General features: G+C 47.2%; 1 protein-coding gene across 1 annotated transcript in view; it reads right to left on the bottom strand.

Annotated features, from left to right (window-relative positions):
* Positions 1 to 9,209: 9,209 nt before the first annotated feature.
* LOC141069534 (glutathione S-transferase theta-1-like) overlaps positions 9,210 to 27,715 on the bottom strand; it is a 42,054-nt gene continuing 23,548 nt past the window's right edge. The window contains exons 3-5 of the mRNA XM_073559176.1: positions 12,590 to 12,740; positions 10,446 to 10,622; positions 9,210 to 9,534 (exon numbers count right to left, since the gene is read on the bottom strand). Coding sequence (XP_073415277.1) covers positions 9,337 to 9,534; positions 10,446 to 10,622; positions 12,590 to 12,740 — 526 coding nt within the window. The 3' untranslated portion in view covers positions 9,210 to 9,336. The remainder of the gene's footprint in view (positions 9,535 to 10,445; positions 10,623 to 12,589; positions 12,741 to 27,715) is intronic.

The following is a 27,715-nucleotide window of genomic DNA, read 5'->3' as shown; positions in this document are numbered from 1 at the left end:
AACGCGTGTGTATGCGCACATAAGCGCATCCCATGCAAAGTATAGGGAAAAAAATCGCATGCATTTTTTAGCGCTAAAATACCGCGGAAAAAAACGCAAGTGTGAAACCAGCCTAATAGATGTATTTTTAGCATTTCTCTGCAGCATTTGCCTTATAAACATACATTTACAGCACACACTCTGCAGCACACAAATACACACAACACTGCTGCCAGAACAAAAGCATTGCTTTATATAAGCACACACGCAGAAGAGGGCAGATGTCAGTGATCGAGAATACTAGTACAGCATCCTTCTCCATCAGAGGAAGCTGCCACTGAACTATAAAGCTACTGTCACGCTCGCGCCTTGGCTGAATGGCGCGAGCCGGGGGGCCGTGGCCCCACTGTGCCACAAACCAGACTACCCTGGAAGGGGCGTGACTACGACAGCTACCTCGGTCTTCACTGGAGCCTCTGATGGTGAGGTCAGGCTTGTACGCCAGGTAGCTGTCGGGTGCCACTCCAGGGTGGTGTCTGGCTGTGGCTGCTGATCCCACTCGGTGACAAGTCACTTGGACAGGTGTGACTAACAGGCAGGCTGAGACACTGGGCAAGCAGGCACGGCTTGGTACACTGGCAGGCAGGCACGGCTTGGAGACACTGGGCAAGCGGGCATGGCTTGGAGACACTGGGCAAGCGGGCACGGCTTGGCGACACGGCTTGGAGACACTGGGCAGGTAGGTGACGGCTTGAGACACAGAGCAAGCAGGAGTGGTATATGAGAGAACAGGTTTGGACCTGTTCACACAGGAAGTGTGGAGTAGGCGGAGCCGCAGGAGTGCAGAGTAGGCAGAACCGCAGGAGTGCGGAGTAGGCTGGGCTCCAAGGGAGCTGTGCAGACAGAGCGGCTAGAGAGCCGTGCAGGCAGAGCGGCTAGAGAGCCGTGCAGGCAGGGCAGCTAGAGAGCCGTGCGTGGAGGCAGAGCAGCTAGAGAGCCGTGCGTGCAGGCAGAGCAGCTAGAGAGCCGTGCGTGCAGGCAGAGCAGCTAGAGAGCCGTGCGTGCAGGCAGAGCAGCTAGAGAGCCGTGCAGGCAGAGAGGCTAGAGAGCCGTGCAGGCAGAGAGGCTAGAGAGCCGTGCAGGCAGAGAGGCTAGAGAGCCGTGCAGGCAGAGAGGCTAGAGCCAAGCAGGCAGAGCGGCTAGGGAGCCGAGCAGGCAGAGCTGCGAGGGTGCAGATGCACAGATAAAGCTGCGAGGGTGCAGATGCACAGATAAAGCTGCGAGGGTGCAGATGCACAGATAAAGCTGCGAGGGTGCAGATGCACAGACAGGGAGGACACGGCAGAGAAGGAACCACAAACAAGGAGACTGACAGACAGAGGTAAGACTGAGTTCAGACAGAGGCACAGGGACAAAGACACAAGGGCCAGGATATAATGCCTCCTGGCACGCAGACAGAGAACAGACAAGGCACTGGGAACAAGAGTCAAGGACCAGGATATTCTGCCTCCTGGCAGGCAGACAGAGAAATGCTAGGCAAGGTACCAAGACACAGAAATACGCAGTAAGAGCCTTCAGAGAAGGCAAGACATAGGTCAGGGCCTGGCTAGCTCAGCAGCAAGGAGCTGAGTTTAGACATTGCTCAGGCAAAGGTCAGTGGGTGTGGCGAAACTAAATAGTCAAGGGCTCTAGGTGATTGGTTAGGGACATATTACACAGGTGCACCCTGACTGCATAAGAACCAGAGAGTTCAGGCGCCGCCCCCCTATACACACAGTCAGGAAACATGAAGAGAAGAGGCACAGGGCTGGCAACAGACAGAATTCACAGCATGGCTTGAAGCAGAAAGTAAGTTGGTGTGCGGGGGATGGGAGGCCATGCAGTGATGCCAGCAGGGTTGTTACAGCTACGTTCCCACGATGAGCTTTTGGTGAGTTTTTGATGTTGCAGATTTTCTGCAGCATTTCTGCACCCATTAAATAAAATAGGTTACTTGCATTTATTCTAAATACGCAGCATAAAAACAACTCACCAAAAACTCATTGTGGGAACGTAGGCTAATTAAGTTCCCAAGATGAGTATTTAGTGTGTTTTTTTTCAATTACATATTTTTGAGTCTTGCAGTTCCAGTACAGTGGATGCAATTTATATAAATCACATTGTCCACCTTTGTTTTTTAAATTCTTCACACTGTAGAAACTGAACTGCGGAACGATTTTGAAATCCGCAACAAGTCAAAACGCATATTTAGCACAAGTGGGATTATCTGTGTACTTTTCAAATAGACTCAAAATGAAGAAAATACACAATTAAAAAAAAGTGCGTCTTCATCTTTCAGTGCTTCTCAAGAGCAGAAATACAATAAAAGTGCATGTAATTCACACATAACTATCAAAGTTTCCCAAATTTAAGTAACATGAAGCTTCCCAAATAAAACAGATATTTTTAAAATATGACACTCCAAAGCGACAAAAAAAGTCTTAGTTACTTACCGGTAATATTTTTCGGAGCCCATGACAGCACCATGAGAGAGGGGATTTGTCTTTCAGGAACCTTACAGATATAAAAGGGAGCCACCTCTCCCACGCATCAGTTGGATTACAGAGCCCGAGAGGACCTCCATGGTTAATGGCAGAAATATATACAATACCCTAACACCCAACAATTTCACACACATGAAAGCTTACAAGAGGAAGAATGCACCCACAATTGAAAGGAGGGAATCTAAGGGTTCTGTCATGGGCTCCGAAAATTACCGTTACCGGTAAGTAACTAAGACTTTAGTCAGTCTCCCATGACAGCACCACAAGAGAATAACAGAGAGGTAAGAATTTCCTTAGGGAGGGACCGCAGTCTAACAGCACCCTTATACCACAGGTGAGATCTGAGGAGGCACCCATATCCAACCTATGATTATAAAAGGTTGAAGGAGAAGACCATGTAGTTGCCTTACATATCTGGTCAATTGAGACTTCCGACCTCTCCGCCCATGAGGTTGCCACGGCGCGAGTGGAATGCGCCCTTAGACCCTCCGGTGCCGGCATGCCACTCGATGTACTGTATATGCTAGAGAAATAGCCTCCCTAATCCAACTAGCCAAAGTACTTTTTGACACCCTAAGACCCTTCCTGGCCCCCTGGAAGGACACAAACAAGGAATTATCCTTCTTCCAAGGATTAGTGATTGATAAATACTCTAACAGGGACCTCCTAGCGAGTATGAAGCTTCCTTTCTTTCTGGTTAGTAGGATTGGGAAGGTAGGGAGAACTACTTCCTCTGACCTGTGGAACTTGGAAGCTACTTTGGGCAAGTTTGCTGGATCTGGCCTAAGCACCACCCTGTTATCCAGGAACTGTGTATATGGGGGGAGTCTAGAAAGAGCCTGGATATCACTCACCCTCTGAGACAATGTTAACGCGACTAAGAAGGCCTCCTTAAGGGAGATAACCTTTATGGAAGCTGAGTTAATTAATGGGCTCAAACGGGGGATCCGCCATAGCTGTGAGAACCAAGTTCAAGTCCCACAGCATAATTCTTTTTTTACGAATGGGCCTAGACCTATTACCTGCTTTGATAAATCTGGCCACCCAGTAATTACCCACGATGTCACAACTAAATAAGGCCCCCAGGGCTGAGACTTGGACCTTAAGGGTACTTGTCAAAAGACCCATTTCCAGACCCTTTTGAAGGAACTCCTTCCCCAGTTCTAAATTCTGAGGTAGCTAGAAATTTCCTCCAGGTCCTGGCATAGATCCTGGTCCTGACTACAGTTGTGGCCAAAAGTATTGACACCCCTGCAATTCTGTCAGATAATACTCGGTTTCTTCCTGAAAATGATTGCAAACACAAATTCTTTGGTATTATTATCTTCATTTAATTTGTCTTAAATGAAAAAACACAAAAGAGAATAAAGCAAAACATTGATCATTTCACACAAAACTCCAAAAATGGGCCAGACAAAAGTATTGGCACCCTACTTGGTTGCACAACTTTTAGCCAAAATATCTGCGACCAACCGCTTCCGGTAACCAACAATGAGTTTCTTACAATGCTCTGCTGGAATTTTAGACCATTCTTCTTTGGCAAACTGCTCCAGGTCCCTGATATTTGAAGGGTGCCTTCTCCAAACTGCCATTTTTAGATCTCTCCACAGGTGTTCTATGGGATTCAGGTCTGGTCTGGACTCATTGCTGGCCACCTTAGAAGTCTCCAGTGCTTTCTCTCAAACCATTTTCTAGTGCTTTTTCAAGTGTGTTTTGGGTCATTGTCCTGCTGGAAGACCCATGACCTCTGAGGGAGACCCAGCTTTCTCACACTGGGCCCTACATTATGCTGCAAAATTTGTTGGTAGTCTCCAGACTTCATAATGCCATGCACACGGTCAAGCAGTCCAGTGCCAGAGGCAGCAAAGCAACCCCAAAACATCAGGGAACCTCCGCCATGTTTGACTGTAGGGACCGTGTTCCTTTCTTTGAATGCCTCTTTTTTTCTCCTGTAAACTCTATGTTGATGCCTTTGCCCAAAAAGCTCTACTTTTGTCTCATCTGACCAGAGAACATTCTTCCAAAACGTTTTAGGCTTTTTTCAGGTAAGTTTTGGCAAACTCCAGCCTGGCTTTTTTATGTCTCGGGGTAAGAAGTGGGGCTTCCTGGGTCTCCTACCATACAGTCCCTTTTCATTCAGACGCCGACTGATAGTACGGGTTGACACTGTTGTACCCTCGGACTGCAGGGCAGCTTGAACTTGTTTGGATGTTAGTCGAGGTTCTTTATCCAACATCTGCACAATCTTGCATTGAAATCTCTTGTCAATTTTTCTTTTCCGTCCACATCTAGGGAGGTTAGCCACAGTGCCATGGGCTTTAAACTTCTTGATGACACTGCACACGGTAGACATAGGAACATTTAGGTCTTTGGAGATGGACTTGTAGCCTTGAGATTGCTCATGCTTCCTCACAATTTGGTTTCTCAAGTCCTCAGACAGTTCTTTGGTCTTCTTTCTTTTCTCCATGCTCAATGTGGTACACACAATAGGACACAGGACAGAGGTTGAGTCAACTTTAATCCATGTCAATTGGCTGCAAGTGTGATTTAGTTATTGCCAACACCTGTTAGGTGCCACAGGTAAGTTACAGGTGCTGTTAATTACACAAATTAGAGAAGCATCACATGATTTTTCGAACAGTGCCAATACTTTTGTCCACCCTCTTTTTTATGTTTGGTGTGGAATTATATCCAATTTGGCTTTAGGACAATTCTTTTTGTGTTTTTTCATTTAAGACAAATGAAATGAAGATAACAATACCAAAGAATTTGTGTTTGCAATCATTTTCAGGAAGTCTGCCTTGATGTTGTTCTTTTTTTTTTATGTGCAGAGCCGTCAAGGACAGAAAATTTTCCTCTGCTACTTGAAATAGCCGCTCTGCCACTTCCATTAAGGGTCTGGACTGACTTCCACCCTGGTGGTTGATGTAGGTCACTGTAACCTGATTGTTGGAGAGGATCCAGAAGTGATGACCCTGCAGGTATATAAGGAGCCTCTTAACCGCCAGTTCCACTGCCGTCAGCTCCTTCAGGTTAGATGAACTCTCTGTTGCCCCCATAGCCCCTGGACTATGACCTCCCCCATATGTGCACCCCCAACCTGTAGGGCTAGCGTCTGTGCTGATCACCCAGGTTATGTGATTTTCCCAGGGAACCCTCCCTGGACAGGTTATCCTGCTCTAACCACTACCCCATGGAACGTATAGCAGAAGGGGAAAAGGTCACCAGTCCCTGCAGGTACCCCTTAAGGGCCCTATCATTAACCAACATGTCCCATTGTAAGGCTCTGGTATAGAACTGCGTCCACTGGACCGCTGGGATGCAGGAGGTTAACAAACTCAACAGGGACATAGCCCGCCTAAGGGACCTAGAGGGATTGTTTGATGCTCTCAATACTTGGTGCCAAAGTTGAACCAATTTATCAGGCGGCAGACGACACTATTACCTGAGTCCAGAATGAGCCCCAGAAACTGCTGCACCTTTAAGGGTTGTAGCCAAGATTTTTTAATGTTCAGTAGCCACCCCAAGTGTTCCAGAGTGGATATTGTCCTCTCTACCTGAACTGAGCACCTGACCTGACCTGCCCACAATAATATAATCATCCAGGTAGTGAATAATCAGGACTCTGGTTTCAAGCAGGCGGGCCATGACCTCGGCAGCTACTTTTGTAAAAACGCGAGGTGCCGCGGCAAGACCAAAGGGGAGAGCTGTAAATTTGAAATGCCTAACCGAGTCCCCCATGACTACTGCCACCCTGAGGAACCGCTGATCTGCGTGAATAGGCACATAGTAGTACACATCTTTTAGATCCAACACAGTCATAAAACAGTTTTCAAAGATTAACTTTATTGCTGAACCAACAGATTCCATCTTGAAGGGGCACACTATCAAAAAGTCCTGAATGAGCCATCCGGCTTCCAAATCAAAAAGGGGGGGGGGGAGTAAAACCCCCTACCCCTCTCTGGCCCAGGAACCTGAACCAGGACCTCTTTATGCCATAACTCCCAGACCTCATTCTCCAGGTCTCCCTGCTCTTAGGGAAATGACCAAGAAGGGGTTACCATGAATCTGTCAAAATTCCAATCTTAGCCCTGATGATATCAGGCTACACACCTAGTCACTATTGGTAATCTCTGAACAGGCCGGTTAAAAAGCCGACAGCCTACCCACTATAGGGGCCGGCAGTCATTGGGACAGTTTCTTACGCTCTCATGAGGAGCCTCCACACATGAACCCCGCACCTCTTTTCTTCCTCTCATCCCACAAGGCTCGGTCCCTACAAGGCTTCCTACGACTAAACCTCCTTATACTGAAGGGACGCCTGTAGGAAGGGGTTGATAGGCTGGGGAATTTGTTTTTATCGTCCCCTGCCTTCTCCAGAATGGACCGGTTGAAAGAGGTATTCCCCTTCACATGGAATGAAACCGTCTGGATCTGGCCTGAATATCCCGGGGCCAGCACTTTAGCCATAATGCTCGCCGGGCGCGTTTGACAGGCCCAATGCTCTTGCTGCCACCCTGACTGAGTCTGCTGAGGCATCAGAAAAACGCTGTGGCACCCTGAATCACCGGTAAGGTACTTAGAATAGTGCAAGGCTCCCCCTTTTAACTGAGACTCTAGTTAGTCTAGCCAGACCATCATTGACCTGGCCGTACATGTAGATGCCACTGCTGGCCTCAGGGCCCCTGCCGACATCTCCCATGCCCCTTTAAGGAACGTGTCCACCTTCTTATCTAGAGGGTCTTTTAGGGTTCCCAGGTAGTCAAAGGGGAATGAGGATCTTTTCATTTAACGGGAAGGACCCACAAATATGACATCCTGAACAGAACGTTCCAGCCTAGACGCCAATATCCCCATAGTGCTACTGACCGCTTTCATTAATTTATCCACGCGGTCTATGGGGAAAGAAAAAAGGCCAGAGGAAGTTGAAGGAGATGAGCCGGAAGAGTCCTCATTTCCCATATAGTCAATAAAGTAGTCTGACTCTGGGAACCTTCTTTTTCATCGTTTCCCCTTCCCCTTGGGATAGGGATCTCATGGACTCCCTCACTTCTGCTCTAATAATCTCTTTCCTGCTTGTGGCGAAGTTAGGCTCTCCTCCGCTACCGTCTGCTGGACACAGGGCTAATACAATCTTTTCGGACAGGAGTCCGGCAAGGCAGACATGCAAAAGGCACATTCCTTGTGTCTTGACTTCTCTGTACACTTCTTTCCCAGTGTTGCAGTGAGTAAGTACCGGATTATGAGGGGGTCACATCTCAGCTTATGCTGCTGATTCTCCTACTCTGGAGGAGCTCCTGCAGCTGGACCGACCACTTGCCTGGCCATCACCCGCATCGTCACGGGTCTTTCGCCGGGCTGCATGGGCTTCTGAACAAGTTGTACCTGCTGATATGCAGGTATTTCCTGCTCTTGCTGCTCACTTGCTTCTATTCTTGGAAATGGGCTCAGAAGCACTGGAACCTGTGCAGCGTCCACTTTTAACCCTTGGCATGCCTCCCTCCAGATATCCGGGTCAGCAGGTCCTGGCCCGGGCGCCTCTTCCTCCCCCAGAACTGTCACGCCCCCGGAGCGACAAGACTGCCCCAGAGCCCTGCCTCCTGAAGACCTCAAACCGCCTGCACTGAATCCAGGTACCCCCACCCCAGCCCAACTTCGGTGCCGTGACCAGACAGCCAGCCGGCACGTGCCCCCAGGCTTCGCTCCGACGCGTTGCCATAGCGACTCCGGTCGCGTCACTAGGGATGCCAGCAGTGTCACAAGGCCCGCCCAGGACACGTCACCAGCCAAGCCCCTGGCCGACCCCGGACCGCCCTGGCCACGTCACATGGCACGCCGCCGGCCCCCAGGACACACCACAGCCCCGGCAGCACTCTGGGCAACACCACGCTGGAGACCACACAGAATCTACAGGGGCATACTCACCTTCTTCCGGTGCTGGTCCTCCGGAGTTGGTAATCCTCTGGACACCACTCCACCTGCCAGCTCACTGTCGTGCGGTACACCCTGGACCCACCATGGCGCTTCCAGGAAAACCGCACCAGCTGAGGCACGGGACCCCCGCTACCTGAATCAACCGACCGGGCCTGGGATCCATTGAATCTTCCTTCACAGGTATGCCTGTAGAAAAGGGTTCCCTCCAGGGATAGAAAGTAAATTGATGTGTGGGAGAGGTGCTGCCCTTTTATATCTGTAGGTTTCCTGTTCCTCAAGGGCAGATCCCCTCTCTCGTGGTGCTGTCATGGGAGACAGAATAAAAAATAAAATAAAATAAAACACAGTACAGTTTTTTAGCTAGATTTTGGCAACCTTACAGAGGTGAAGCAGTAATGACTGCCGATTTCATAGAAATATAGTGGGTAACACACAGAAGGAGGGTTGCAGGGGTGAGTCTTTTCTCCACTCCAGTTAGCATTCAGTCCAACAGGAAAAGGTCAAGAAGAGCCCCAGCGCAGGGAACTAAAGTGTCAGAAGAGAAGAAGAGAAAAAGTACATTTCCTGTGGCATGAGGTCAGCAGCTGGAATAAAGCCCCAGTACGAAGAACTTGGTGAAAGCTAAGACGGATATGCAAGGATGATGAAATAGGAAAACTGCAACAAAATAAACTAGTGTAGCAGAAAATAACCGAATCCCAACTTATAGATGCATATAGCTAGAATCATAGTACTTTCAATGCAATAAAAAAGTCCTTTTAACATATTTTTTTTAATTTAATAATGCTGCTCACTTATGAAATGTATCAGCATGTAGTCAGATCACTTCCCTGCTCATTTATTACACGAATCGTACAGGAGCTTGGAGCGTTTTGAATGGCTATTTGCGATTGAAATAATCTAATCTGGTTTTAAGTCGCTCTTTAAGCTCAAGAGGGAATGACTGATGCTCCTTGAAACGCATTATTGATTCATGTGCTTCTTTGAACAGATCTGCTCCGATTGCTTCCACCACTCTTTGCTTCCAGGCTGACAACTTGGGCTTGTCCTCAAAAACATCAATCCCAGCTGAAATTGGCTGTAAATAAGAGTTATGATTAAATATTGAAAAGAACATCTGTTGCAGAAACCAAGCTGATCTAATACTTTCATTATGAGAGAGGGGCCATGGGACCCACTGCTTGCTGGGATCCCACAACCCGGATGTTCAAGCCCAACTTTTGCTAGAAAGTTAAGCCCTGGGGCATTAGGGTCTGTTCTGCAGTCTTCTGACAATTCATATTTAGAAAAATCACCAGTTTGGGGCTGCCCATTCTTTTATTAATTTAAAAGGGTAGCCCAACCTTACTAAAAAAATAATAATAATAATAATAATAATAATAATAATAATAATAATAATAATTGGCAATTGGATCTCTTTAATCCATTCTTTAAACTAACAATTGCTCAATTTGCAGGAGTCAAAGATCAGGTAGGCATTAAAAGGAATCTGTCAGTCGATTCATGCTCTTCAAACCACAGGCAGTATGAATGAGAACATGGTTACAGATTGCAGCCAGGTATAATTTTCTCTGAAATGCTTTGGTATTTGATAAAATAGTTTGAAGAACTGGCCGGGGAGCATAGGCAGACATGAGACCAGTCCTACATCGTACCTGGCTTTCTTTTCCCAGGACCACTCCAGTCTTTCAATACTAAAGAGACCTGTCAATCACTGGTGCTGGAAAAAGACAGCTAGGGGAAGCCAAGGCCTAGTCTCGTATCTGCCTATTGTTCTGGGCCGGCTCTTCAAACTATACTTTCCAGAAACACCGGAACGATTCAGATAATTTTATACCTGGCTGCAATCATTCATTCTGCCGGTGTTTCAGCAGCAGGAATTACTCACACGTCCCTTTTTTTTAAGTGAGCAGTGGTTGTCCAATTGGAGTGGTTGTCCAATAGAGATTTTAGGGGGAAAACAAAATAGAGCAAATAGTATTTACTCACCTGCATAATCTCTACAGTAGCAACCAAATCCGCAATGGAGATCTCATCCCCCGCAAAGAATTGTTTGTCCTGCAGGAATTTAGTTTCTATGGTTGTCAAAGTGTCATTAAGCTCGGAAAGTGCAGGATTTAAATTTTCAGGTGTGGCTTCATGACCAAGGAGATATTGAGACATGCCCTGGAACAAAAAAGGAGTACATGAAATTTATTACAACTACATCCTAATGTAACAAATATTAATTTACATTAAAGGGAATCTGTCACCCTTTTTTTGGCCTTTCAGCTGCCAGCATAGACATCGGGAGCTTATCTACAGCATTACAGAATGCTGTAGATAAGCCTCCGATGTAACCTGAAAGAGAAGAAAAACACGTTATATTATACTCACCGAGGTGGGCGGTCCGGTCCGATATGGGTGTCGCCTTCCCGTCTGGCGCCTACCTTCTTCATGCGATGACATCCTCTTCTCCCGTCCTGTAATGGCTCCGGCGCAAGCGCACTGCTCTGCCCTGTTGAGGGCAGAGCAGAGTCCTGCAGTGCGCAGGCGTCGGGAGTGGTCTGGCGCCTGCGCACTGCAGAATTCTGCTCTGCCCTCAACAGGACAGAGCAATGCGCCTGCGCCGGAGCCATTACAGGACGGGAGAAGAGGATGTCATTGCATGAAGAAGGGAGGTGTCAGACCGGACCGCAACACCCATCGGACAGGACCGCCCACCACGGTGAGTATAATATAACGTGTTTTTCTTCTCTTTCAGGTTACATCGGGGGCTTATCTACAGCATTACAGAATGCTGTAGATAAGCCCCCGATGTCTATGCTGGCAGCTAATAGGGCAAAAAAAGGGTGACAGATTCCCTTTAACAATTTACAATCACAAATTGACAGTATGCATTTCAGATCTAAAAAGCAGGATGCCCATTGAATTACTGAAAAAACCTTGCACCTCCATAAGTTGATTACTTAGGGGGGCCCTCCAATGGGAGTCCCGGTATCCAGACACTGGGGCTTTTATGTGCTCCGCTTAAGGCTATGTGCACACGGTGCGGATTCTGCTGCGTTTCCGCAGCAGTTTTGGCCCTGCGGAAACGCAGCAGTTCCACAGACCAAGTACAGTACAATGAAACCCTATGGGTTTTCAAAAACGCTGTGCTGACGGTGCGTTTTTTTCCGCACGGTTTTGCTGCGGTTTACAAACCGCAGCATGTCAATTGTTTGGGCAGTTTCCGCAGCGGTTTCACACCTTTAACATAGTAGAGGTGTGAAACCGCAGGGCAAAACCGCAGACCAAACCGCAGGAAAACCGCAGGTCACTTTACCTGTGGCTTTACCTGCGGTTCCGCGCGGAAAAAAACGCAGGTGAATCTGCAACGTGTGCACATAGCCTAAAGGGGTTTTCTCACAAACAAAGTTTAATTTTAATCAATAGATCTTCGAATAATAATAATTTCCACAATAGGATGTATCTAAATAAAATGTTCCTGTGCTGAGATAATCTTATAAATGTGCCTCTGCTGTGTACTGTGTAATAGATGTCTGAATGCACAGGGACATGGACTGATCATACCACATATCCAGAGCAGGAGAGAAAGCAAAAGAGAGGACAAAGAAATTACAGCACATGATTGCAGCGGATTCTTTCTGTGAGGTAAAATATGTTTAAAAACAGGCAGTGAAATGTTTTACCTCCCGAAAGAATCAGCTGCAATCCCACACTGTAAAGTCTGTATTCTCTCTTTTGCTTTCTCTCCTGCCCAGGAGATGAGGTATGATCAGATCATATTCCAGCACAGTCAGACACAGCCATTATACAGTACACGTTATTGATTAATATGTACTTTATTTGTGGGAAAACCCCTTTAAAATGGAACGATGACTGTGCATATGCACCACTATTCCAGTCTCACTCTTGTATCGCAGGAGCAGTGTACAGTATTTGGCCAACTCTGGCAGTTCTAAAGAAAAGAAAAGAAGCTGAGGCAGCCATCACTCCAAATAGTGCACTTCAGAGCAAGTGTGGCCTCCATTTCTTCATATGACACACGATGCAAACAATCCACCAGAAGAGACTGGGCCTCCCCAACACCTATCCATATTCCAAAAACCGTTCCACCTGATTGGGATTCTGTATTTTAAAGACACGTTTACCTTGACCCAAAACACTCTGGCACCGTGGGGACGTGTATTTGCATGTTGCCAAGACAGGTATTCATCTACACGAGCACGTTTCTGGAGGTCTGATGGGTACCAGTGATCAGGGGTCTTATACTTGTTGGCTAGATACTGCAGGATTGCAGTGCTGGAAAGAGAATGAAGCCGAGTAAGTGCAAACTATTAAGTTAAATATGTAATTATGTACTCAGCACTGATGAGGCTGACAGATGCTGAATTATCACATGTTCTTCATTACTAGGCAGTCGTTAAAAGACAAAAAGAAAGAAGTACTGAGGTTCACGAAGGATAAAAAGCCAATATTAAACATTGTTCACACACTGAGAATCCATTCCATAGATGTGAAATAGGAGGTTCTTGAGTAAATTAAAAAAAATGTTTTTCTGGAGTATTAGGAGTTATTTTCTGCTGTATTCCCGTTGTAAAATACACAGCAATTATAATGTGCAGTTAGTAAATCTAATTCATAAATGAACATGAATCAGCAACTTAATCCAAGACTATAAGGGTTAGGAAGTGATCTAAACATGGATTTGTAGCATCTGCTATGCCATCCCAATGCTCTAAATGTAATATACTGTTACTCCATTGTGAGAGAAAAAATTCAATACGAGCGATTAAAAATAAAATAATGTAAAATACCTTTATTTTATATGCCTGAGATATGTTCTCTGGAAACCATTTACATATTTAACGTACATAACTACTTAATGTATATATTAATGGTGGAATTAGGACTGATAACTGTAAGTAAACATATCTAGGCTATATAACATGGGACTGGTCATCCGAAAATAGACTTTACATTGGGAGGGACGGAGGAGGGTGTTTTATTTATCTTGCCTTGTTTTTATTTCCTATATCATCATCTTCATAAAAAAAGATGTACCGGTATCTAACCTCTCCCTTCCTTCATAATTACTTCTGCTCAAATCAAGCCCTGTTGCATCAGATGTTCATGTAAAAAAAAGAAACTACATTTAAAAAAAAAAAATTATATATATACATGTATATCTATCTATCTATATCAAGGCAGAAAAGTCCAAAAGTCCAGCAAGCGGAAACTTCAGGTGGTATACTAAAATCCAAGAATTTTTATTGCAGATAATTTAAAAAATCCAGAGTTCAGTAACAAGATGCAGACATAATGCTGAACAGACTACGCGTTTCGGCGGTAACAACTGCCGCCTTCTTCACGGTCTCAAACTGCTTCTGGAATACTCCAACATTCTTAAGTAGAAAAAACATTTCTTAACCTCATAATCAAGAAGTAGTAACAGGTGTGGATAACATCCTTCAATGTTAACTCTATAGCTTCCGGAAACAAGTAGAGAAAAAAAGCATCAGTGTGAACAGTACCTGCGCTAACAAAGTTATCTGACCAGGATAACAAAATAATTAAAAACACATTGTTACATTAATACAACGGTGTTATATAGTGAAAACGTTATGACTGAAATATAATAGCACTACTTGGAAAAACATGATATCAGAAATTATTTATAATGTATTGCTAGATCCATTGTATTATTGAATCCATGCGATAACCTTGTATCTAAAAGAAACATCCATTTGCTTTCTCTTGCAAGAATTTTTTTGTGATAATTCCCCCCCCTTTTCTGTTTTTTTAACCTGTTCAATGCCTATAAAAGAAAAACCCTTGACATCACCCCCATGTATTTGTGAAAAATGTGGGGAAACTACAGAGGCTCCTGCTGGTGGCAAATTAACTGCATCAGAAAAATGTTTTTTTTAAAGTATTCATAGTGCAACCTACATACTGTTTGTTGCAAATTTCACAATTAATTAAATAGATAACATTGGCGGTATTACTATTAATATATGAAAGAATATCAAAAGTCTTATTATTGTGCATAGACATAAATGTTTTAGATTTTTTGGCATGCTTGCAACATTTGCACACATTAGCTCCACACCCATAGAAACCTTTGGTTTTTAACCAGTTGGTATCCTGTGAGTTAAGAGACAAGGGATCCCTGAAAAGGCTAGAAGATAAAAGTGAACTTAAGCTGGAGTCACACATAGCGACTTACCAGCGATACCGACACCGATATCAAGGTGTCAGGATCGCTGGTAAGTCGCTATGTGATCGCTGGTGAGCTGTCACACAGACAGCTTCACCAGCGATCAGCACAGCGATGCCGAGTGCCCGGCATCGCTTGCCATCGCTGTAAAAAAATAGAATCAAAATAAAAAATATTATTATTCTCACCTTCCGACGTCCCGCGCAGCATTCCCGCCTCTCTCCACGCTCCGGTCCCAGTGATCCTTTGTGAAAATGACCGCGAGACGTCACGGTCTCGCGGGAGCGCGAAGTCTCGCGGTCATTCGTGCAAAGGATCACTGGGAACGGAGCGTGGAGAGAGGCGGGAATGCTGCGCGGGACGTCGGATGGTGAGAATAACTATATTTTTTATTTTGATTCTATTTTCTACAGCTGATCGCTGGTCTCCCGCCTGTCACACGCAGCGATGCGTGCTGGCCAGCGGGAGACCAGCGACCAAAAATATGTCCAGAGGTTTCTTGCAGCGATCAGCGATACCGGCAGGGGGGCCGCTCGCTGATCGCTGTCACACACAGCGATCTCGCTGGTGAGATCGCTGTTACGTCACAAAAGTTGTGACTCAGCAGCGATCTCGCTAGCGAGATCGCTGTGTGACTCCCGCTTTAGAGTGGGGGAACGTTTAGCAACAAACAAAATTAACTTAGTTACTCACCGATAACGGTGTTTCTCGGAACCCATGACAGCACCACGGAGAGAGGGGATCCGCCCTTCAGGGACAGGAACCTACAGATAAAAAGGGTGGTACCTCTCCTCCGCCTTCAGTTGGTTACAGAGCATCAGAGGGTCTCCAGGTTAGTTAGACAAAAGAAATATATACACAGCATTGTAATATTGCTTATTTATCAGAAACGCCGTGCCTAAACGGAAACACTCTACGAACAGTAAAACGTGCTCACCACACTCGTGAAGGTGAGGGGAATAAGCGGGTGCTGTCATGGGTTTCGAGAAACACCGTTATCGGTGAGTAACTAAGTTATTCTGTCTCACCCATGACAGCACCACGGAGAGAATTACAGAGATTGGTAGCTTAGGGAGGGACCACCGCCTGAAGGACCCTTCTCCCGAAGGTCAGGTCAGACGTAGAGGCTAGATCTAATCTATAGTGCCTGAAAAAGGTCGAAGGTGATGACCAGGTGGCCGCCTTACAGATTTGTTCTATTGATACATCAGATCTTTCAGCCCATGAGGTCGCCATTGCCCTTGTGGAATGGGCTCTCAGCCCCTCCGGGATGGTATTTCCACTGGATGAGTATGCCAGGGCAATTGCATCCCTTATCCACCTTGCCAGGGTACTCTTGTATGCCTTGAGCCCCTTCCGAGGACCCTGGAAACGCACAAAGAGAGAGCCTTCCTTCCTACAATTTTTTGGTGGCCTCTAAGTACTGTACTAGGCATCTTTAAACATCTAAAGTGTGGAATTTTTCTTCCCCCTTATTTTTTGGATTTGGGCAGAAGGAAGGAAGGACTACCTTTTTGATTAGACCCTTGACAATTTCGTTAAGCGGAAATACTCTCCGTTTTTTCTGGCCCAGTCCCCCGAACATTATGTCCTGGACTGTTTTATCCGGCCTGGGTTCCAATACCCCCATGGTAGACCTTACAGCTTTTACTAGTTTGTCTACCTCTTCTAGGGGAAAACAGTGACGCCCTCCTGTTTCCTCGTCTGAGGATGAGGAGCCGGATTCTGAGGTTTTAGACGAGATTTCTCCAAATATGGAAGAGTCTGACTGGGAGGTTTCTATCGTGTCTTTCTTCCTTGTTTTGTCCCTATGTGTTATGATTGAGTCACCGTAGGAGGCAAAAATAGAAATGCTAGCTAAGTCCAGAAAACCAGAGAAGTTGGCAGCTATCGGATTGCAGACCCCTGAACCTATCAACACAACTAGCAGTAGCCGTGGGGGGCTCCTACGATGCCCTAGGCCCCTCGATCACAGCCGGAGGACTACATAGCCTAAAGACAGAAAGGGAAATCTAAACTGCCCCAGAGCAGACCCCAAAGCAAAAGGCAGCCCCCCACATATAATGACGGTGAAGCAAGAAGAAAGAACAAAACACAGACAGAAAGATAGACTGAGCAAAGATGGGGCCAACGCTATCTTAGATAGGAAAGGACAGGAAGGCTGCTGTCTGCAATCCGTGAAAAACCCTATGAAAATAAGAGCCAACAAACTGACAGTAAAAAAGGCCCTGAAGACGCTAGGCTTCAAAAAAGCTATGTCAGTACTCAGGGATATTCTGAAGACAGAGCAACAGGCAAAAGGAGATTCAGCTCACCCCAGCAGGGAATGGCAGAATCCAGAAAAGCAAGTAAAACAAAACACTAATGCAAAAAGGCAAAGCAGAAATCTTAGCTTTAGATGAGCAGGAATCAGACTGGTTTCCTAGAAGTCCACAGAGAAATCACCCGCAGGCCAGAAGGGCGTCGGCAGCCTTATATCCAGTCATTAACTCCACTCAGCCAGTCATCATCATCAGCCCCAGGTGTTTGACAATCAGGCTCACTACCTTTCTTCACCAGAAGAGGGAGTTCCTCGGGCCTCAGTAGTGAAGGGGAAAATGAACTCACAACACCTATGCTTAAGGGATACGAGGGCGCTCTGGACCTCTGATTTGATTGCGGCCCTTAGGTCGGATGCGAAATCCGGAGTCTCCTGACAAAGAATCTCTTTTGTGCAGGACTCACATAGTTTTTTCTCCCATGATACCGGTAGGGGTCTAGTGCAAGTGGGGCATTCCCTGTTCTTTTTTGCTTTCTTCTTTCCCTAAGGGAGAGGGATTTGTATTACAAGGGTGAACATTCACGAAGATCACTTACCCCAAAAGATGCGCGGCTGCAGGTACCGGCTCGGAAGACGGAGTCAGGTCCTGTATAGGCTGACCTCCTGGTGGCGATTTGCTCCTTGCTGCTGACGTACTACGCCGCGTGGAGTGACTGCTTGGCCCTCTCTGTTTCGTTCCTTTTGTCGGTGGTGGTGGTGCTGCTGCTGCTGCTTGAGCTGCTGTCTGGCATGCTGCTCCTGTTGCTGGTCGCTATCCTCCATTATTAGGATCGCTTCCAGCCAGGAGTTTCTGCAGCCACGATCTTTAAATTTGCCGCCCCCGTGATGTCACCGCTCCCATCCTGCATCGCGCTAGTCGGGGAGCGCGCTCCTGCGCATGCGCCTGATTCAGGGACCCGGAAGTCCGCCTCTACTTCCGGGGCAGCGGCCATCTTGGTACTCTCTGTACCATGGCGCTGCTTGCACTTCCACCGGGTCCCCGCGAGCCCCAATCTTCTTTCTGTCTCTCCCCCCCGCTCACCCGGTAGCCCGCATCGGCCCCAGCGGTGGCGGCTTCGGGCACCGTTCCTGCCGCGACAGGGGCCTCCCCGCTGCCGAATACTGGACAGGCCGGCCCCGGATCCAGACTCTCTTGAACACAGGTACACCGTACTGTGGGTCCCCCCGTCAGGGACAGGAACCCAACTGAAGGTGGAGGAGAGGTACCGCCCTTTTTATCTGTAGGTTCCTGTCCCTGAAGGGCGGATCCCCTCTCTCCGTGGTGCTGTCATGGGTGAGAGAGAAAGATTCACTATCTACCAGTGTTTTTAAGATTTTATCTTGACACAGAATGGGCAGATATTTCTTAATGATCGCAACAATATTATGATACTGGGGACTAAAAGATGTAGTAAAAGTAACTTTATTTGAACCATTACCAATATTATTGCATTTTGTCTTTTTCTTTTTAGAGTACAGCAAATGGGCTCTATCCATATTATCTACCGTTTTTTTTGCTCTTTCCAAATAATAACTGGGATAACCTCGTTCACAAAATCTGGTACAGGCTAAATCCGCTTCTTTCTTATAGATGGATTCTTGTGTGCTATTTCTTTTTAGCCGAATCAGTTCACCAAGAGGAATGTTTTTAATAGTATGTATGGGATGATTGGAATTAGCCGTTAGAATACTGTTACAATACGTATTTTTTCTGTATGGTGAAATATTAATCTGATGTGTGATCAAATCACCTGTTAGAGTCAAGTCCAGAAAATTGGCCGAAAAATTATGTACTGAGCTGGTAAATTTAAGGTTATAATCACTGGTATCTAGATAGTTGAAAAAAATCACTAATAAAAGTATCTCCCAAAACATTTTTATCCCAAATATACACCAAATCATCAATATATCTTCCTAGCGAAACAATACCATCTTTATAAGGGTTATCATCACAAAAAATGAAATTTTCCTCCCATGTAGCCATAACTATATTAGCAAGGGACGGAGAAAAACGTGCTCCCATGTTAACACCCTGTGTTTGTAAGAAAAATCTATTTTTAAATGAAAAATAGTTGTGTTCAAGGAGAAACTCTATTGCAGAAATAATAAAATTTTGGATGTTTATGTCATATGAGCTGTACCGATGTAAATAGTACCTAATGCATCTCAGAACTATATGATGTGGAATAGAGGGATAAAGTCCTACCACATCACATAACAACCAATCATAATTCTTCTGCCACTGTATTCTCTCCCAGACTCCAACAACATCCCTGGAATCCCCAAGAAAACTAAGTATCAATGGGACTAGAGGTTTCAAAAAAATGATCCACCCATTCTCCAAGCCTTTCACTAAAGGAACCTATACCAGAGACTATAGGTCTCATTGGTGGAGGAAAAGTTTCCTTATGAACCTTAGGAAGTGAGTGATAAACTGGAATAATGGGATTCTCTACATACAGATACTTCATAATTTTATTTGTAATGGCACTCGTTCTTAGCCCTTCATGTAGCAAGACATTCATTTTTTTTATTAAAATCTGATGTAGGATCCTGTCTCAACTCAATATAAGTACTCAAGTCCTCCAAGTCCTGCAAGTTAAGTTTCTTGTAAAGACCAGCATTCATAGTCACAACAGCGCCTTCTTTATCTGCTTGCAGAATAAGGAGGTCAGAGTTGTCTTGAAGCTCAGCAATGGATTTCATACATACACACACACCCCATATATACTCGAGTCTAAGCCGACCTGAGTATAAGCCGAGGTACCTAATTTTGCCACGGAACACTGGGTAAGCTTATTGACTTGAATATAAGCCGGGTATGCATTGTCCCCTCATCCCTGTCCTGGTTTGTGTGGCTCCCCCTGTTGTATGCAGGGCTCGGCGTAATCCCCCGTGTATGCATGGCTCCTCCGTCCTCCCCCCTGCTGTATGCATGGCTCAGCGTCCTCCCCTGTGTATGCATGGCTCCCCCATCCTCCCCCTGTATGCATGGCTCCACCATCCTCCCTCTGCTGATGAATGGCTTGGCGCCCTCCCCCGTGTGTGCATGGCTCCCCCGTCCTCCCCCTGCTGCACGCATGGCTCCTCTATCCTCCGTCCTCCCCCTGCTGTAGGCATGGCTCCTCTGTCCTCCCCCTGATGTAGGCATGGCTCCTCTGTCCTCCCCCTGATGTAGGCATGGCTCGGCGTCCTCCCCCTGATGTAGGCACGACTCGGCGTCCTCCCCCTGATGTAGGCATGGCTCGGAATTCTGCCCCGTGTATGCATAGCTCCTCCGTCCTCCCCCTGTCCTCCCCGTCATACTCACCCCCTCCTGGCATGGTCACTGCACTCCCCTGCTTCTCCGATGGTCTCTGGCGCCAGCAGCTTCTTCCTGTGTTCAGCGGTCACGTGGTACCACTCATTAAAGTAATGAATATGCGCTCCATGCCTATGGGAGTGGAGTCACGTGCATATTCATTACTTTAATGAGTGGTATCATGTGACCACTGAACACAGGATGAAGCTGCTGGTGCCGGAAACCATCGAGGAAGGAGGGAAGTGCAGACAACGCGCCGGGGGGGTGAGTATGATGTGACAGCTGCTGGCTCCTGCCGACCCTTGGGACAATGACTCGAGTACACGCCTAAAAAAATAGGTTGAAAATCTTGGCTTATACTCGAATGTATGTAAAATATATATATATATACATACATACACACACACACACACACATACATACACACACATACACACGATGGTCCAAAAGTAGGTGGACAGAAAAGATGGATTTTTGGTTCTTACCGTAAAATCTCTTTCTTGGAGCCTTCATTGGGGGACACAGATTACCATGGGTGTATGCTGCTGCTGCTGCTAGGAGGCTGACACTATGCAAAAACAAGAAAATTGGCTCCTCCCAGGCAGTATACACCCACCGACAGATACCAAGTACCTCAGTTGGTGAAAAAGCAGTAGGAGAAGCCACGCAACTATAAACATATGTACCAACCCAATAAGGGACTCAAGGACCCAACACGGTACAACTTAAACAGGGAGGGTGCTGTGTCCCCCAATGAAGGCTCCATGAAAGATTTTACAGTAAGAACCTAAAATCCATCTTTCTTTATCGCCTTATTGGGGACACAGATTACCATGGGACGTTCCAAAGCAGTCCCAAGGGCGGGAACAGCAATAAGGAACGAAAGAACAGGAAAGGCTTAGGTCGGCCGGTGCACCACCGCCGCCTGCAGAACCTTCCTACCAACAACTGCATCAGACGAGGCCTGGGTATGAACCCTGTAGAACCTCACAAACGTGTGCAAAGACGACCAGGTCGCGGCCCTGCAAATTTGCAAGGCCGAAGCCTGGTGTCGAACGGCCCATGAAGCTGCCACAGCCCGGGTGGAGTGAGCTCTCACTCCCTAAGGGGGCCTTTTTTCTTGAAGTCGGTACGCTTCCACAATTGTAGAACGAATCCAGCGAGCGATCGTGGATTTGGAAGCCGGAAGCCCTTTCCGGCGACCTTCAGAGATGACCAGCAATGAATCGGATTGACGAAGCGAAGAGGTTCTGGCGAGATAGACCCGTACAGCTCTAACGACATCCAGCTTGTGGAGTGACTTCTCCAGAGGATGAGAAGGAGCAGGACAAAAAGATGGGAGAACAATGTCCTCATTGATGTGGAAAGAGGATACCACCTTTGGAAGAAAAGAAGGAACGGGCCGGAGGACGACCTTATCCTGATGAAGAACCAGGTAAGGAAAACGACATGATAAGGCCGCCAACTCAGAAACTCTTCTGATGGATGTAATGGCGATCAAGAAGGTTACCTTCCATGAGAGGAGAGGTAAAGAAATGTCCTGGATAGGCTCGAAGGGCGCCTTTTGGAGAGTGCTAAGGACGAGAATGAGATCCCACGGGTCTATAGGCGAGTGATGAGGAGGAGCAATATGGGCGACCCCTTGAAGAAAGGTCTTAACCTGCGGTAAGATAGCGAGCTCTCTTTGGAAGAGGATAGACAGAGCAGATAGTTGACCCTTCAGGGTGCTGAGGGAGAGACCTGCATCCAGACCAGACTGGAGAAACCCAAGTATTGATGGAATGGAGAAGGACATTGGAAAGACTTTTTTTATCCTCGCACCAACGGAAAAAGGCCTTCCAGTACCTATGGTAAATGCGAGAAGAGGCTGGTTTTCTGGCTCTGATCATAGTCTGGATCACCTGGCTGGACAGACCTGACTCCTTCAGGATCGCGGCCTCAACGGCCATGCCGTTAAACTCAGAGACTGAGAATTCTCGTGGTAAAGGGGGCCCTGCGAGAGAAGGTCTGGGCGGTCTGGAAGTCTCCAGGGAACGTCCGCGAGCATGTTCACCAGCTCTGCGTACCAAGGACGTCTTGGCCAGTCTGGAGCCACTAGAATCACTGGGACTCCTTCCGATTTTATCTTCTTGACCACTCTTGGGATCAAGGCAAGAGGCGGAAACAGATAAGGAAGTTGGAACTGGGACCACGGAATTACTAGGGCGTCGCAAGCGACGGCTAGAGGGTCCCTGGACCTGGCTATGAAGCGGGGAACTTTGTGGTTCATCCGAGATGCCATGAGATCGACATCCGGTGAGCCCCAGCGCTGGCATATCTGCTTGAAGACAGTGGGATGAAGAGCCCATTCGCCGGATGCTAGGCCTTGACGACTCAGGAAGTCGGCTGCCCAATTTTCCACCCCTGGGATGTGAACGGCGGAGATTGCCGGAACGTAACGTTCTGCCCAGCGCAGTATCTTGGCCACTTCTGACATTACTTGCTTGCTGCGAGTGCCCCCCTGGTGGTTTATGTACGCCACAGCCGTGGCGTTGTCCGACTGAATGCGGACCGGCTGGCCGACGAGGAGAGGCTGCCAGCGAAGGGGGGCCAGGAAGATTACTCTGATTTCCAGAATATTGATGGGGAGGAGAGAGCTTCCTGTGAATTCTAGCGTCCTTGGGCCGTTTTCTGATGGAAAACCGCTCCCCATCCTAGAAGGCTGGCATCGGTGGTGATGACTTGCCACTGAAGCGGAAGAAAAGACCTCCCTTGTAGAACTGACGCTGTCATTGTCCACAAAGTCAGGGATTGTCCCAAGCTGAAAGAAGGGACAGCTGGAGGGGACGAAGGTGAAATTGTGCAAAGGGCACTGCTTCCATGGCGGCTACCATCTTCCCCAGAACCTTCATGCAGGATCGAAGGGGAATAGGCGTTGACCGTTTTAGGGCTCGGATTCCCTTGGAAAGAGCCGTAAATTTTTCCCTCGGAAGAAACACCCGATCTAGATCTGTATTGAATTAAATGCCCAGGAAGGTCAGACGCTGAGTGGGGCTCAGAATGGACTTCTCCTGGTTGACTATCCATCCGAGACGGTAGAGCATGTCCAGGGTTATCTGGAGGCTTTAAAGGCAGTCTTGACGGGACGAGCCCTTGATCAAGAGATCGTCCAGGTAAGGGATGATGAGGATCCCCCTGGAGCGAAGGATGGCCATGACTGTTGCCATTACCTTCGTGAAAACACGGGGAGCGGAGGCTAGTCCGAAGGGAAGAGCTGTGAACTGATAATGAGTTTCCTGAATCGCAAATCGAAGATATTTCTGACGTTGCAAACAAACAGGGATGTGAAGATAAGCATCCCGTATGTCCACAGAGCAGAGGAATTCTCCGGGTTCCATTGAGGCTTTCACCGATCGAAGAGACTCCATCTTGAAGTGGAGAATCTTTACATGGCGATTGAGCAATTTGAGGTCCAGGATTGGCCGAAAGGTACCGTCTTTTTTCGGGACTACAAAGATTTGAGTAGAACCCTGAAAACCGTTCGTCTGAGGGAACGGGAACAATCACTCCAGCGGAAAGAAGGGAGGAGACGGCTTGAAAGAAATCTGGAATGTGGGACCGCTGTCTTGGAGGTCGAGACAGGAAAAAATCGTTTGGCTGGGAAGCAAATTCGATCTTGTATCCGGATGCGATGATTTCCCTGACCCAAGCGTCGTCGACAACAGACAGCCAAGCGTTCGCGAAAAAGGAAAGTCTGCCTCCCACCCTGGAAAAACTTCCAGGTGGGGGTGACCTGTCACTTGGAGGAGAACCTACCGGAACGGGCACCTGAAGACCTGGAGTATTGTCCTCTAGATCTCCAGAGGGGAGCGGGTTTGTAAGATGTTTTTTTCTGCTCTCGCTCCCTAGAGGCGGAAGGCCGATCTTGCTGGGTAGATCTCTCTGTGGACGAGAAGGAATGAAAGGGCCTAAACGGCCGGAAACCCTTTCTGTTAAAAAAGCGTTTAGGACGAGTCTGGGGGAGAGAAGTACTTTTACCACCGGTGGCATCAGAAATTATTTAATCCAGCTTGGCTCCAAAGAACCATGGAATGGCAGATTGGTAAGCGACTTTTTTGAGGTGGTATCAGCATTCCATGACTTTAGCCAAAAGGACTCGGCGTACGGCTACTATGTTGCTGTTAACCCTTGCTACGCACCCAACCGCATCCAAGGAGGCGGCTAAGAGGTATTTACCCGCATGATTAATTTGATCTGCCAGATCTGCCAACTCGTCCTGAGGAGCTGCCGCTAAGATGCCTCTGCGAAGAATTTTAGCCCAAGCTGAAATGACTTTCGCCACCCAGGAGGAGGCGAAAATAGGACAGAGAGAGGCGCCGGATGCCTCAAACATAGACTTAGCCAGAGATTCTATCTGCCTGTCTGTTGGATCCTTAAGCGATGCCCCGTCCGGAAGGGACAGAACCGTCTTAGAGGCTATACGAGAGACGGGAGGATCCACTTCGGGGGCTTTGGTCCATTTTGAGAGCAGATCTACATCAAAGGGATACAGGACATCTAAGTACCTGCGGCCTGAGAAGCACTGCTCAGGGTGCTCCCAATGTTTGGTTAGAATATTATCGAACTCTTTGTGGTTTGGAAAGGTTCGGGATGGAGGCCTCGCTCGTTTAAATGGAACAGAACATTCCTGAGGAGGGGGCTTGTCCTGCTTAATTTCCAGGGTTTGGAAGATGGCAGAAAGGAGACGATCGACCATATTCCGCGTTTTAGATATGTTATCTGCTTCTGAACTAGATCCTGATTGGGGATCGTCGTCTGACCTAAGGTCGTCCTCTGAAGAAGGAGAAGGACACCTGGGAGAAGCAGACGGGCCTAGCAAACTGGAAGACGAGCCAGACAGAACACGCTTCCTAGAAATCCTACTCGGCCTGTCCCTCTGAAGGCCGTGGTCAGGTGCGGACGACTCACCCTGAGAGGTGGTCGGTGCACAGGTGGCTGTAGATAGCTGAGGCAAACGTTCTAGTACCTGGACCAGGGACTGGGAGACTTTAGTCAGATCGGAGACCGACTGCGACATTGCAACGGCCCACTCTGGGAGAGGGGAAGTACCCTCATCCCGGGGATCGGTGTGCTCCTGAGAGGCCGACATAACTGAAGGACTGCAGGACGGACAGAGGGGTGACGACTTACCTGAAGCTCACTTCTTTTTACAGCATGCACAGGCGTAATGGGTAACGGTGGGCTTGAAAGACAGAGCCATTGCAGGGTTGAGCATAGGAAAGTTACACCTTATGGCTGTGCTACACAGAAAAGGACTGCAGAGGAGAGCCAATTTGCCATTAAGCGTCGAGCCTACCGAGAATCTGACGAGCAGCCGGACCCTGACATGTCCCCCCAAGCAGCGCAGGAACCAGTGAAATTGCCGGAGGAAACTGGCTGAGAGCCCGGAGGGCGGGATTTGGCGCCAGAAGGTGATTGGGCAATAGCAGCGGGGGGCGCGGTAAAAAGGGAGATTGACATCCCCAAAAAAGAAAGTCGAGCTGAGATAGGGTGGAATGGGCATGAGAAAAAGCGCGCCCAGAACGAGGAAAGCGCGCCCAGAGTAAAAGGGAGCGCACTCAGAGCGGGGAGGAGGAAGCGTGACTGAAAATGAAAGTGAAAGCGGTCTCCCTCCCCGCCCGAGCTTCTATACTGATGCCCGCGGTGCCGCTAATTAAGGTGAGCCTGCGCTACCCTGCTATGTAAAAAAGACCCCCCCTGTGCCCAGGGAGACCCCCGGTGTTATGTGCCTCTGTATTAAAAGGAGCGGGGCTGATATGAGAGGCGCGCGGCTGGAGCTTCAAATGCAGCACTGTGCTTCCTGAGACATGCAGGGCTAAGGGATCGTTCAGGATCTTACCCGACGTCCTTGAAGAGGATGACCGCAGGGGCATGAATATAGGGAACAGGCTGCTGGGAGAGGTCCTCTTACCCGTGTTATGTTGAAGACGGCGTCCTTTTGTTGGGAGCGATGGCGACCGCCGTCTTCCTCTCAGCCCTGTCCCGGGATAGGGATGAAGAGTTGTTTTGGCAAGGACTGGCCACCTGTCGTCCGCCCATAGCACCGAATGGTGATATGGAAAAAGTCCTGCCTGCGGTACTGAGAGTTGCGATGTGGGTGACACCACACTGCTCGCTCAGCCGCATGATATGGGAAATCAGGGTGATAGCTACACCCTGTTTCCCGACGGAGAACCTGAAAAATAAATTAGAAAAGATTAAAAGGTTCGGCTAAAAAACCTAAAGGAAAAAAGGGGTTATTAATCTGCGGATCTGGGGAGATCCCGGTCCGCCTCCTACAGACACTAAGCACAAACTGAGGTACTTGGTATCTGTCGGTGGGTGTATACTGCTGGATAGGAGCCAATTTTCTTGTTTTTGCATAGTGTCAGCCTTCTAGCAGCAGCAGCATACACCCATGGTAATCTGTGTCTCCCAATAAGGCGATAAAGAAATATAATTTTATATATAAATCAAAATAAATGTTATTTACTAACACAAGCATAACATTGACAATTAAATTTTATTCTGAAAAATAATACAAAAGCCCTTAAATTTTATCAGTGCAGGTGCTCAAACTGTTTTCCATCACAATTTGCACAGCTTTGAAGTCTGCCTCTTACGCTTCGACAAACATTTTTGCACAAGTCTCTTAGGGTATTAATTTCTTGAAATGCATCTCTTATGTAATTTTTCAAATCACTGACACTTTTTGGTTTTCGACTATAAACTTTGTCCTTGAGTACTCCCAAAAAGAAAAAATCCATTGGGGTCAAGTCTGGTGAACGTGCTGGCCAATCAAGTGGGCCTCTTCGGCCAATCCATTTAATAGGAAAAGTTTCATCAAGATACTCACGGACTACTCTTGAATAATGTGGAGGTGCCCCATCTTGTTGGAAATTAAGGTCATTTTAATTAGGCTGTTGCTGTAATTGGAGAACAACTTGATTCATTAGAATTTCGAGATACTTATCTCCTGTGACTGTTCCATAAAAAAAAAAAATTGGTCCAAAAACACCAAAACTTGAAATACCACCCCAAACGTTGACACCAGGCTCATTTAGTTGTTGCTCATTTAGTTGTTGCTCTAATGTTAAATGCATGTTCTCATTATACCAGAAAATACATTTATATCTGTTAATATGGCCAGAAAGAAACTTCATCACTCCACGTAATGTTATCTAAAATTACTGGATTTTCTTCAATTTCGTTAAGCATAATCTCACTAAATTGCAGCTGCCAGTCAGGATCATCCTCCAATAAACCATAAATTAGACGTGGACAATAAGCTTTCCACCCAATAGATTTCAGGATTCGCATGATAGAAGCTCGTGAAATTTCCAATTCTAAATAGACTCTTCTGGTGGACTTTTTTGGACTATGAACAAATGTTTCAGCAACAAGTTGTTTATTAATTTCTGTACAGGCTGTTTTGGGTC

The sequence above is a fragment of the Dendrobates tinctorius genome, unplaced genomic scaffold, assembly GCF_039654945.1.
Source record: "Dendrobates tinctorius isolate UK_male_01 unplaced genomic scaffold, ASM3965494v1 ptg000265l, whole genome shotgun sequence".
Taxonomy (NCBI): domain Eukaryota; kingdom Metazoa; phylum Chordata; class Amphibia; order Anura; family Dendrobatidae; genus Dendrobates; species Dendrobates tinctorius.
Note: the sequence above shows the minus strand (reverse complement) of the source record. Positions and strands in the feature narration are given on the sequence as shown.